The sequence below is a fragment of the Phymastichus coffea genome, unplaced genomic scaffold, assembly GCF_024137745.1.
Source record: "Phymastichus coffea isolate CEN01 unplaced genomic scaffold, Cenicafe_Pcof_1.1 PCOF00032, whole genome shotgun sequence".
NCBI classification, from domain to species: Eukaryota; Metazoa; Arthropoda; class Insecta; order Hymenoptera; family Eulophidae; genus Phymastichus; species Phymastichus coffea.
In genome coordinates, this window is record NW_026706843.1 from 1,328,224 (window position 1) to 1,342,690 (window position 14,467).

Sequence of the window (14,467 nt, forward strand, 5' to 3'; positions counted from 1 at the left end):
AGCGGGTGTTCTCCTTCCTGCTCGGATGCTGTGTGTTCCTGGTATAGGGACACAATTAGCTCCGAGCGTAGGGCAGCTCTTTTGGCTGGACTGCTGTTTTGGTGTTCGGCTTCCGCGAAATCTGCTGCGGAATAGTCGCCGAGTAGCCAGTTGTGCAGTCGTGCAGCTCTCGAGAGCTTGCTCCCGCTAGTTTTGAGCTCCAGCTGGTCGAGGTATTCTTCGATTTCCTCTTCCTGGAGCGTCCATACCCAATTTTCTACTTCAGTCTGAGTGCGGTCCATAATTGCTGTTTGTTCGCTTGCGTTTAAATTCTATGTAAAATTTACAGTTGTGTTACGCGGGTGCGAGTGTTGCGTTATAATTCGTACGCCGAATGAAAAAAAATAATAAAATTTTATTAGCCAACACTGGGCTTGATCAATGGCGTTTTATGAATTATTTGCCGAAAGATTCTTCGCTCGTTAGTACGCAATATAATTATCCTACCTATCAGACGTACTAACTGTTTGTTAGTACGGCTGTGTGAGTTAGTATTTAAAATATTGTAACGAGCGTTGCGCGTAATCACCAACAACCGCTTTTAATAATATTAAAAAAAAAACACTTTTACGTTACGACAATGTCAAATAAAATTATTCAATTAAATTAATTTCGTTTGAAAATTGCCGGTGTTAGTTTTCCCCGGGCCAACGGGTATAATATTATTTACGGCAACTTTCAAAATTCGTTGGTGTTTACGTTAAAGAATCTTTCGGTCGCACTCGCACGCGTTCACAGTTAGTATTTACAATTTTTCGCCGCGGCGGGCCTTCGCAAGCTAGCTAATAGGTTTTGTTTACTATTGTGGCTTTCGGTGTCGAGTGCGCACAACAACACTTGACTGCCACCTGAGCTGCTGGTTGACCGAGCGCAAGGTTAATATTAAGAACCGGTGTTTTGAACAATCAGAAACACCGTAGGTTCTTTAACGTTGGGCGCCATGTAACGGGGTAAAACCGTTTAATTATTATATTCGCGCGATTATATTAAAAGGGCGCGCGTAAATCGTCAATGGTCACTACTATTCCGGGAGAGCACGAGTAAGTATGCGTCAGTCAACCAATAATCATCAATAACCTATACTAAATTGAGTGGAAGCTATGTGAGATGAGAGAATCAATGAAAACACTTGTTAGTAATGTAAATCGGATCTTTTATTATCCCTCAAAATTCACAAAAGGTCGGCCCGCGCGTTTGTTTACATGCACGCTCGCTCGTCGACAACACGCTTTGCCGGTACGCTCGCTGCTCTTTGTTATTAGAGCCGTTACATGCACGCATCGAATGTTAGAATCAAATCATTATTCGTATAATCGCGATCGCGAAATTAAGCTGGCCAGCTTACCTTATAATTGCAGGCGATCGGAGAACAAAACGAATACCTCGCACAGAGTGGAACTGTTTCTATTGTCTCTTTCGCGGCTCGCGAATGCGCGCACGGAGTGGTTTCGCCCTCGATGGCGAAACCTCACACACACGCACACTGCTTGGCCTTCAACTGGTGTCCGGATGGCTCCTTGGAGGCAGCTGTCACGGCTATCTGGCACTCTCGATTGTCAGCTGATCTGGCGTATCGTTGATAACGGCACGTGAATTGGCGATTGCGTTAGCGAAAGCGGACGGACACTAGGATGGTCTAGGCTTCACTGGTTCAAATTCGTTCGCGCGCGTTCCGTCTGCTCGCGTGCCGAATTCCTTCGTTACCTATTCTGTCCCCCCCGGCAGGTGCTGCCCTCACAGGCAGCAATTAAGCTAAATAGTCAGCGCTAATTTGACGTTTACCGTCACAACACATAATAATTTTTATACTATATAAAAATATTGCAAGGTTTTTGCTGATTTAAGCATCACTCCATCTCATGGGTGTTTGTAGAATTGGATACATTGGTATGAAATATAGAAACGATCCATTATGTATTCCATGTACTTATTTCAATGTGTAAAAGATATTTTTTTCAAAAATGAGTTAAAAATTAATGATATTGACATTGTCAACAGATCAAATTTGAGTAGTAATTTTCGTATAATGCATAAATATAAGAAGTTGATGGTATTGTATTATTATATATCATTAACATTGTAACGAAGTAATGATTGTTCCCGCTAGGGTTAGCTCGTTTGTAAAACTTATTAACCCCTTCCTCTCAAAATTGAAAAAATTGTTCCCATTTATAAATCAGGAAATGAATCACTACCAATAAACTATAGACCGATATCACTGATTTCTAATAAAGCCAAGATTTTTGAAAAATTAATTTATTGCTAAATATTAATTATTTCTAATTTTTATATTAATAATTTGTACATTTTATTGGTTATTTTTTTATTACACGCTCTTGTTAAATAAAGTGTCGTACATTTTAGAAAAACTGTATCATTTAGATATTTTTTCATTATGGTATACATCATTTTAATATGATATAACAAAAATCGAGTTTTGATAAGTATTTAATTACACTAAGATGTTTTGTTATTGACTTCACAAGATCTATTAAAATATATATGTTTCTGCTACTTTATATCTGTTAATTCACTAATTGTAAAACTTACCTGTAAATTGATATTCAAATAACAAATTCAGAAGGGTGGGTAGTAGAACGAGCAGGATTTCTAGCTCGTTATACCACTTTCCTCCTATTTTATTTAATGATTATTATCTATATCATTTATATATTCATTATTATATTGATTTTTCTTTAATTATAATATCTATCTGCGAGATGTGTATAAAATTTATCCGGAATACCTCTGAATATTCGCGTCAAAACGTTTGAGTATATTTTGTCGGGTATCACAGTCAACTATAACTCTTTAGAAACTCTCTCGATGTCGCAGTTGATGTCAAGACATCTCCTATCGTACATAGCGTAATTTTTTATAGAGTCTTTTTGTTGATCGTTATATTTGTTTATTGGTAAAAATAACTGAAAAAGTTAATAGCGAATTTGATCAACTTTTGCTTTAAATTTAAAAAGACTTGTGTGGAAACGGTTATAATGATGTAGAAGGATAAAAGTCAGATATAGGAGTGGTGCAGACTGTTTAAAGATATCCGCCAATCTTTTGTCAGTAATACGCACTTCAGACGTCCTTCAAGCATAACAACACCAAAAAATATCGATCTTGTACGACTCGCGATTGAACAAAATTGCTGGTTGACTGTGCGGGAACTAGAATATGATCTTGAAATTCCTGAAATCACTGTTTGAGAAATTTAAACAGAGAAACTGAGAATGATTCGTGTATATGAAAAATTCATTCTAAAATTTCTCACAGAACAGTAGAAAAAGCTTTGCTTTGAAATCGTTCAGGATAACTTGCAAATGATTTCTGATCATCCAAATGTAGTCAAAAAGACCATTACTAGTAATAAATCATAGGTTTATGGTTATTTATTTATGGTTCCAAAATCAAATAACAGTCTTCATACTCGAAGCACTTTGGATCGCTAAGACCGGAAGAAGCATGTCAAAGTTGGAGCAATGTTATATCAATGATGATTGTTTTTGTTTCTTATTTTGAAGGTGTTGTGTATCATAAATATCCTCCTCAAGGTCAAACAATCAATAAAAAATATTACCGTGAAGTTCTAAAACGATTACGAGACGCAATAAGAAGGTAACGGTCTCAACTTTAGTCAAACGGCTTATTCATCGCAACAATACGACAGCACATTCGTTAAATCTTGTACAAAAATATTTGACAAAGCACCAAATCGTATACCTTCGCTAGCCTCTGAGCCATTTTGACACAGCTCTTCCTGTGATTTTTGGCTATTTTCAAAATTGAAAATGCTGTTCGAAGGATATCGGTACCGACGTAGTGACGATTCAAACTAATACAACGAGTGCACTAATGATTATTACGAAAGCTGACTTCTAGGACTGCTTTGAAAACTGAAAAAGCCGCTAAAACTGCGTTAATTAATCCAATGAGTACTACATTAAAGGTATCACTCGCCCGATAACGAAGATTAATAGCAGAGTGCAGAAAGTATACCGTATAGTTTTCGGATACACCTCGTATGTTTTTGCGTAAGGTAAGTAAAAGAACGGGAATAAATACATAGTACAAATACGTGGTCGCGCGTATTGTGACTTATCTATGCATAGTAGGAAGAGCGAGACAGAGAGACACGGAGTAAGAAAGAAAGGAAGAAAAACAAGCACATTCACGGCGTCCGAGCTACCGCGTGCGTGAATTGAGGGGAAAACTGACGCACTGCGCGGACAAGAGGAGTCAGGCCCACGAAGACGAATAATCTGCTCATGCTTTTCAAACGGATAGATCGCTAAGTTGTTATTCCGGATTACACCATTGTAGTCGCCTTCTAGTTCGTTTTGCCATTCATCTCGCAGTTGCTATTAATAAACCATTGTTCCTGAGCTGTTTCATGTGCCCAGTATTCAGTTGCAGTTCTGACCCTTGGATCGATATGGATGGGTATACCGCAGTTTTGTGAACGATGTAATTCTGCGACAGTGTTTGCTAACGAGATACTTCTACAGCGAAGTAACGGAGGGCAGTGGCTTGATCTACGTATATATGGGTGGTGTGCACCCATAGTACCATCTAATTGTTGCGTTAATGCTTTCCATCGGTGCTGTCTCTTTTCTGGTATATTCGACATAAGCATTAAGCAGTACATTGCACCATATACATAAACGTTCTGTGAGTACCTGCTTGGAATACTCTCTCTCGCTTCGCTTGTCATTCTATCACTCTCACGCCACACTTGTATCCGCTTGATTATGGCATGTGTTAAATTTCACTTTTATTGTCATAATTGTTTCTCTTTTGTTATATTCGCCGTTCATTTCCTACGATTACTCTAATCTGTGCGTGTTGGAATATTTTGTGTTTTCCGCCGTCATAGTGGACTAACGCATTCCTGCACACTTTTCTTACGTAAACGGCATTGAAACATTTCCGGAGATAAGGATAAGCAATCAATTAGTGCCTATATAAACAGGGTAAACCGCGACGAATCCCTATTAGAGTAAACATTGCCAAAAATCTACGACAATATCATCTTAAAATATAAGCTCTTTGTACTTCTGTGTAATTCAGTTAATTCGGAAGATGATCAATGAAATTGTTTCCAGAAAGAGGACCTCTTACCAAAATTACCCGTTCCACAGCTTGAAATAACGATGCAAAAATACTTGGCTCAAGTTGAAGCCATTGCTCCTCAGCATCTGGAAAAATCTCGAAATTTAGTGAAAGCATTTCTTTCTGGATCAGGCCCTAAACTGCAGCAGCGTCTTATTGAACGGAGGCAAAGCACCATTAACTGGGCAAGTTTTTTATATTTAATTAAAATTAATCCATTATATAATATATTACTATTGAAATATTTTTGGTTATTTTCAATAATTTTAACTTTCTTATTGAGGATAATTCTCGTTTCCCAGAAGTTAATTTTCTTCCCAGAAGTTAGTTTGTCTTTCTTAAGTTAATTCTTTCGATTCAATTGATTTTTTATTTATCTAAGCATTGTTGTTTGAATTTTGATTGATGTGATATCGATCTACCGCTGCCGTGTCACCTATGTAAATGTGTGGAAACTTGTTCTCGGAATTTTGACCATGTAAGGAGCACGACGTCACTGTTTTTAATATTTTATCTATGATATTTACGAAATTTAGCAAAAACGTTAAATAAGTGCTTTTGCAATGGACCAAAAGCACTTTTCTTATGTTCATGGATGCGTAGAAATCAAATATGTAAGTTTTCTTCTATTGGTAACCAACTACCAATAAAAGTTATAAAAAATAGATAATTTTTTATAACAAATTAAAATACCTTGCAAGATAGAGTTTAACCTATACGTATAGCGGAAATTATCGAAAGCGAGCGCAAAAAATTATATAATTTTTTATTAACAATTAAATGTCTTGCATGTTTGAAAATTCATTAATAATTCAAATTTTATTATTTAAATTAAAAAAAAGAAACACGCCATTATATTCTACGAAATAAAAGGTTTTTGTTGATATTAATCAAACCAATAATTTTATTTTAAGATAATAAGTTTTGTGATATTAAATAAACAAACATATCTGTAAATAAGTATTTATAGCGATCACTCTCAGATTCCGTATTAATACCATAATTTTCGAAATTATCAACTTGAATTTTTTAAGTTGTAACAGGTGGTTCGGCAACTCAAAACTTGGCCCATGACCACCGCTGCTCTCTCTTTCTCACAGCGATGAGTTCTGCTCAGAGTTGCGTGCTGGTTACGTTAGAACATAAAATCTATGCTAATTTTTTTTATTTTTCGGCAGTTTTGGAGATATTGGAGGAAACCACACAAACAGATTAGCACTCGTCACTAAGTCACTCGTCAACGCAAACAATCAAGGTCGCTATCTGCTATGCCCAACTACTCACATGCATACACACATGCTTGCCTCGGCCCACTCTAATCTATACAAATTCAAAAGAGGAGTTAACAGATCGAGGAGAAAAAATGGAGGAGAGTCGCCAGCCCCGGTGAAATAAGGATGTCTCTGCCCGTGCCGCATAACTGAATTGCGTTCGTCGCTAAGTCTCGATTACTTCATTTTGTACTTTATATCGACTATTTCAAGGATGTCTAATTATTTGTTGCCACCAAACTTTTTGCAACTTCTTTTGAGAAAGCGGGAATTATCGACATTTGAGCAATCTCACCACCTGTGGCATCTACGCTAAATTAAGTGAAGACAAGAGTTAATATTTAAGTGATATTATCTATTTTCGTCTATTATTTTTCTTTGATCTGCATTTTTACTTTGCTCCAGGATATGTACTTGATGCTTTGCCGATTAAATAATTTCTCCATCGGCTTGCCATTAGATTCGCCGAACTTTTTTGTAATAGAGTAATCCGCGCTTCCTTCTACGTTATAAATTTTGTCGAGCGAATTACTTTGCTTCATTCCCTTAGTCAATCTCATTTTACTTCGTTTCTATTACTGAGTATGAATTTAAGCGTAGTTTGTCATGTGCACGTTAGCGATAATATTTGTATTTGCGTTTCAGGATACATACAATAATTATTTTATTTTAGATTATTGTAATATGTGACGAGAGCAAGCCGTACGCTTACTCCTCGTCTATGTTTTTCCCTCCTCCCCTCTTTTGGCAAGGCGTGTTGCCCAACATTAGGCGCATTTAAGAATGTCCGTAACACTTAGCTTTTGTTTTTCAGCGCCAAGGACTGACCAGCGGAACCGAGCGCGTTCGAAGTTGAGAAGCACGGAGAGAAGGAAGAGAGAGAGAGTGAGAGCATTGGCTTATGCAGGTTTAGGCAGGCGTGTGACGCGTGACTGATAAGCCGCGCGTCGCGTACCGCCTAAGAAAAAGATCAAGTAGGGATGCAAGCAAGCGCGAGCAAGTGGCCGCGAGAAGACCAACGCTAAGAAATGCGTGCGCGAGACAGTTGAGTTTTCGGTAGTGAGTCGTGAAGAGGGAGAGAACAAACGGAAGGAAGAATGAGGTCCAAGGTTCATCAAAAAAAAAGCATCACCGGTAATTTTGCAGCCTGACGTCACTAGCAACAGTCAGTTCGGGCCAGCTTTTAGCAACCAACCCTAGTTTGGTGTGGCGGCATCCTCTCGACGCAAAGGGGTTGGATAACAGCGTTGCCAGCGGCAGCTCTCTCTCACGAACAGCTTTGCCAATAGCAGCTTTTTCCCGAGAAGCCAGTGGATTTCCAGCCAGGTCAAATCCTTTATCTTTAATCTCTCTCTCTCTCGTAATACGGTGACTTGCGCGGTCAAGAAGGTAGCAAAGCGTTAACGCGCCGGCTATCTTCACGGCCAGCGTACTAGTTGTAAGTCGGCGAGTCGCCAAGGCGCAAGGCGATCACTCGCCGGGCAATATCGTTCCTTTGTTTCGCGTGGTTTGAGTGGTTTATTCTTATAAAGCGTTGTTAGATTAAGATTTTATGCGCTTGCGATAGACGAAGATTATGTACACACGCGTTTGTGTAGTTATGTTAAAGAAAAAAGCTTTGAGCGAGAGCGTCTCACTTGCCCACCTTTAAAAAGATTTGTAACGAGAGGGAAAGCTCGTTACAAATAAATTAAATTATTTTTATTTTCTATCAATATTTTAACCTCTACAAATATCAAACCTTGCATTGCCTTTAATCCCCCTTATATTTTTCATCTCAATATTCCGTGAGAAATTTACGAACAGCAGTCCGTTTATTCTAGGAATATGACGAAAGTAATTATGTCGGATAAGATCCAGAGTGGTATTACCCCGATACTATTTAATTTTTGACATCACGATTTTCAATGCTTGGCTCCTAGTTGTCGCGTAATTCGAGTTTTTTTGGTTTGCACTTTTATGTGCCTGAACCGGGAAATTCTATTTAAATTATGTCAATTAAATTTATGTAACAAGCGGGGCCTGGTAGGCGACTTGCGTATATTGATAAAACGGCCGAGTCAAATCTTTCTACCTCGTGGAGCGAAAAGTCGAATTGGAAAAGATGAAGTTTTTTTTTATTGAGGAATGATGTAGAATTTACTTACTTATATTCTCAAGAAAACTTATGTTTGAAAATAATTTATAAATAGAGCTTTGCGCGCTTAAAATTTAAAATCACGATTGTTCTCTCTGGATTTGGCTTCCTTTCTGGAGTCTGGTGGTATTGGACTAATTTTCGATTTTTCCCTCAGCTAGCTTATCACCTCGGAGAGGCGAGGGAAATGAAATGCCTCTTTCTTTAGGCTGTGGAGTGCCTTCATCTTCGTGGCTTTTTTGAAATATGTTATCTCGGAAGATTATATCTTTTCATTGGCCCGAGGGCGTGGATTTTCCAAAAATTGAAGGAGCTACTTCGAATTTGGGCCTTTTTCATTAAGAGCCCAGAAAAGGCTCTTGATGTATCGTTCTTTTCATCATATGCTATTGTAGTGTTTAATTTATTTTATTTTATGTATGTTTCGCGCAAAGATCTTTATATTCAATAACTTAATAATAGGTATAATGTTTAGTTATAATCAACTATTAATTTCTCTATTAATTTTTTTTTTTTATAAATAAAAAAACAAGAAAAAATATAAAATAGTATAAAGTTTGATGTGATTTTCAACTGGCTTCTTATACAAAATAATTATTCGTTATTTTATATAATTATAGGGATAAATCGGAGAGACCTTAATTCAGTTATCGCGACAAGAGTTTTATTGTTTCTTAAAATATACTTCTAGACATTTAATAACATTTTTATAATTAACCTTTTACATTACTGAATTTTCTAAGTTATTGTACAAAATAAAAATGATTATTTTTCTTTTCTTCTCTTTTTCTAACACCTCTCTCTGCCATCCACTTAAACGGCTTCGGGCCGGCTCGGCCTCGCTCGGCAATCTCCGTCGACTGAAATAAAGACCATGCATTAGGCGCATTCTCAAATGCGCCCAACGCTGGCAATCGTGCCTTCATGAGAGAGGGGGAAATGGGGAAAAATACCGAGAAGAACAAGCGCAACGCTTGCTCTCGTCACAATTTTACGGTTGTTACTGCTAGTGATAAGAATGAAAACCTGTAGTCTAGCAGTGGAGATACTGATGCTACTATTAAGCATAGCGATACACAAATTTATAACAGTTTATCCAAATTGAATGAGGATGACAGTCAAGTTGTCGATAAGTACGTGAATGCGTTGGATAAAAGTAACTCTAGTTTTTTGGATATGATCTGTTCTTTACGTAAAGAAAAAACTGAAGCTTACGTGCTTGGTAGCTCTACAGTGACTTTTGCTTTGTCAACAGTGTGAGCATTGATGATTTTAAGTATCCGAAAACAAATGGTTTAATGGAGTCACTTAGAGAGTCAGAATTAACGAATCCTCCATGACTGTCCGAACATGACTACCAATAATTTCGCATTGCCTTTACTTTTATATCCTCGCACAAAAACTGTAAACAAAGATGACCGCATACGTGAGAATTGAAATCTTGATATCTTTTTGTATTATGTTTGATCTCGATATCACCAGGATACATCATTAAATCAATAGGTGACCTAAGATCTTCAAAGCTATCAAAAGATATGACGTTTTTCCCCATTTTCCGATAAGCCACACAGTGCATCCCTGTTCCTTCGACGTCAAGATTGACTATAGCTGATTTCTGATAACATGGTCCAGAACTCGGTAAGTCATTTCTTATGTAGAGTCCGCGAAAATCTGGTATGTACAAAATTTTTGAATACTTCATCAAGTCAGTGTTTGTGAGGCTCTATCCGGTAAATTTATTTCGAACTTTTTTTTTTAACCTGACACCAGATAAATCTCAAACCTTTTTTTATAAAGTTTGAGATACAAGCCTTTTCCCAGAGTAATAGCGTCCATCGTTTTGTTGTGTCTCTTTTTCTCTTCCAATTACTGTTTTGCAGACTTTACATTGTTTACAGCTTTTGCGATTCCCGCGGCGCCACCAGCTACAACACCAGTTGCACTCAATCCTGCAAAATATGGTATGAGGAAGGTTAAATTATATATCTTATTAAATTAATATTATAATATTAATTATTATATATCTTATTAAATAATATTATAATATTATTTTTATATATAATATAAAAAAATATTATGAATATTATCCACCCGTCTTCGTTGATATTGGCAGAATTCGTGGAACGGTAATGTTTGCTTTTAACGGTTGTACGAGCTTTTTTCCAAACAAAACCGATGACTTTATGCGCATATTTACTCTTGGACCATTCGAATGTGGCCGCTTTGATCACGTTTTTCAAATTAACTAACTTTTTAGTTTTCTTGCGTCCTTTCGGCTTGGTTCTTTTTCTCCTCTTAAGACCCATACCAAACTTAGATTTTAATTTCATTGCGTTAGATACAGCATAAGCAGTTGCTTTCTCACCAAAACTAGAATCCTTAGCGAAGACTCTATTGAACGTTTTTTCAGCTAAAATTTTGTCTGCGATATTTCTAACCTGTATATTTTCTCGATTTTTCGACTACGCTATATCGTGTTGCTTGCAAGCTGCGTCGAGAGGATTGATTCCTGGATCGCCGCGAGCTAAACGTGTCGGTAACTTTGTTCCTTCCTGTAAGTTTATTGATGATATCAATAACCAATCCTCGTTCTTTCTTTGCTTTTTGACGTTTGCATATGATCGATCAAGTCCAACATGCGACTAACGTTTGAAACTATAAAAGCAGATATATATATATATATATATATATATATATATATATATATATATATATATATATATATATATATATATATATATAAACATACCTGTGGCCAGATCTTGTTCGAACTTTTTCTCGTGAATATGAATTTCAAAGAACAAACTGTGAAACTTCCAGTAGAAAATTTTGACGTCATCGTACGGGAAGATAAGCAAACGTTACGGAGATTTACTGCCAATTAGCATCAGAACTATTTGTGGTCCGTTCAACTATGGTAGGACCAACAGTCTTGTCGATTATCGCTCATCCCAATCGTCTTAGATTCAAAAATGTTTACGTGTACTTGAAATCTCTTAATCAGCCAAAGTATAAATTATTGGAGGAGATGTTAAAGATGGAGATAAGTATTTCCCGTTCAAGGAGCACAAATCCGTGATCGATCCCGAGCATGCGCTGCCTATTTCAATTATGATATTCGATGGCATTGCCTCTGAGAAACAGGACAACGTGCGTGCTTTCTTTTGTATGGGCAGACATAGAAGCATCGACTGTTTTCATCTCTCGCAAACGTACACACGTATTCCTAAACATCTCATGAGAGATAACGTCAATTTATTGGCAATTATACGACAAAATGAAGCAAATATGAAACATATACACTTCCGCCCCATAATCTTTGCCCACCCGTGAGCAAAACGACTCTAATTTTGAAACTCCATATCTCTGCTGGAAATAAATCAACAGAGCTGTACGAGAGTTTATTTGAAAGGTTTTTTTATGCACTTTTGAATGGTGTATATTAAAATTATGCTAACATATTTCCCTTGTATAAACGAGAGCGAATGTCAAAACAAAAATTACAAAATTTTTGTTGTTTCTTTAACCGCTCGCCCTTTCAAGAAAAAAAATCGCAGAAAAAATGTAAACAAATTATTTCGTAGCTCTTTTATTATACTATCCAGAACACTCATTCATAAATGCGGTTGATCTGAATTCAACGATTATATAAGCATTTCATTCAAAAACAGCGCCTATTTTCATTGCTCTTCATCTCGAAAAATTCAAATCGTAGAAAAAATTTACTTGGAAGAAAATGCTCTATTTTAGTAGGAGATTACGGAAACGAAATGTCATAATCATATGAAAACATTTTTTTTTCGGTCACAATATCAAGTAGCCTAATTTTTTCAATATTTAATTTGTCTTTACTTTGGAAGAATAAAAAGGATCATTTATACGTGAAGCTATTCTATTTATTATAGACAAATTTTAACTATATGCATATTTCGATCAACGAAAAATCTGAGACAGTGTAATCACTATTAAGAAACAGTCATAATGCGATATAGGTTTGTTGAAACTCAATAGTCATGAAAATAATATTTGATTTGAAATAAAAAAATTTTTGTTGTTCTTTTTTGTCTTAATGTACTAGAAAAATGTATTGATCATGATTAGTTATGATTAATTAATCATAACTAATGATTAGAAAAAAAATAAAAAATAAATGTTATTGTAACCTTTGTTTATTATTTTTTACCATAGTAATATAATATATTGTTGATATATTATTGAAGTATGGTACACAGAAATGAGGGTAAAAAATATTATGTGGGAAGAGAATATGCAAATTTTTTTATTGTCTATTATCTATAGAAAATTTAAATATGTACATCAAAACTCGTCAGCTAAAATATTCATAATTATTCGACACTACATTACATGAACAATTTTGTAAATTTAATTTATAAAACTTGAATTTGAAACGAAGAAAGAATAATATTTAGATGAAACTTTTTGCAGATGCATTAAACCTTCTTTTTGTCGAAATGGTGGCCTTTGCGTTTTATAACAGCTTTACAAAGTCTGGGCATTCTCTTGATCAGTTTCTCCAAGGTCATTAATGAAATCTGCTGCCATTCTGCTTGTATTATTTCCTATAGATCTTTTGCAGAAGTTGGAAGTTTTTTTCTCACGGCTCTATCTAGTTCTTCCCACAATAACTCAATTGGATTAAGATCCGGCGATTCAGGTGGCTAATCCATCATTTTTAACTTCTTTTGTCTTTCTAAATTCGTAATATAATTTTTGCATATATTGAAAGAATGTTTCGGATCATTATCTTGCTGGAAAATAAATCCAGGACCAATTAAGCGTCAACCTGAAGGAACAACACGTCTCTGAATAATCTGTTTGTATTTTTCTTTGTTCAAAATTCTATCAATTTTTATAATATCACCTACGTTTGATCCTCTAAAACAGCCCCAATCCATAATAGATCCTCCACCGTGCTTTACCGTTGGCACAATACAACTTTTTGAATATTTTTTTCCAACACGTCTTCGAATAGTAAGTGATCTTTCAATACAAAAAATCTAAAATTTAGACTTGTCGGTCCACAATACGTTATTCCAATTTGCTACAGTCCAACTTTTGTGTTCTTTAGCCTATTTTAATCTTTTAGTGATATTGTTTTTCCGCAGAAATGGTTTTTTTACAGCAATTCTTCCAAACAAATCGGCCTTATTTAGTCTACGCTTTACGGTTATGCAACTCACTGATTTTCTTAGATGCCGATTTACATCAGCAGTGATTTGTCCAGCTGTAACACGTCTGTTACGCAAACATATATTTTTTATAAATGCGTTATCAAACTTTGTTGTTTTTCGTAGTCTACCAGAGCATTTCTTGTCTTCAACACTGCCGCTACTTTTAAATTTATTTAGATTATAGTCTACGGTTCGACGAGAAATATTAAGAATATTAGCAATCTGACGATTACTTTTACCATTTATGTTTTTATTTATTTAACGTCGGTCCATTTATGCTCCATCAGTGCTAATCAGTGACGAAGGTTTACAATGTGTCTGAGAGTAAAGCACATGAAATTTTTTTCAGTGGTACTTGTATCAATCAGCAGGGACTGGAAATCGAACCTGGGCCTACCGGGTGCGAGTCCGTCGCCCTACCGACCGAGCCATTGGAGGCCTTTGCCATTTACGTGTAATCGAATATCTTGATAACGTTTACCCAAATCTCTTGGTGCCATACTTCAATAATACTTCAACAATATGTTACTATGGTAAAAAATAATAAACAAAGGTTACAAGAACATTTTTTTTCTAATCATTAGTTATCATTAGATTTAATAGATTAGATTGATTTTTCTACTTACATTGAGACAAAAAAAGAGTAACAAAAATGTTGTTATTTCAAATCAAATATTATTTTCATGACTATTGAGTTTCAACAAACCTATATCGCA

The 14,467-nt window shown here is 35.9% G+C and overlaps 1 protein-coding gene across 2 annotated transcripts in view; it reads left to right on the forward strand.

The window, feature by feature from the left end:
- Positions 1-14,467, forward strand: part of LOC131663273 (vesicular acetylcholine transporter) — an 897,411-nt gene that overhangs the window by 392,785 nt on the left and 490,159 nt on the right. For both annotated transcript variants that reach the window (XM_058933589.1, XM_058933590.1), the window contains exon 4: positions 5,145-5,336. In XM_058933589.1, coding sequence (XP_058789572.1) covers positions 5,193-5,336 — 144 coding nt within the window. In that variant the 5' untranslated portion in view covers positions 5,145-5,192. The remainder of the gene's footprint in view (positions 1-5,144; positions 5,337-14,467) is intronic.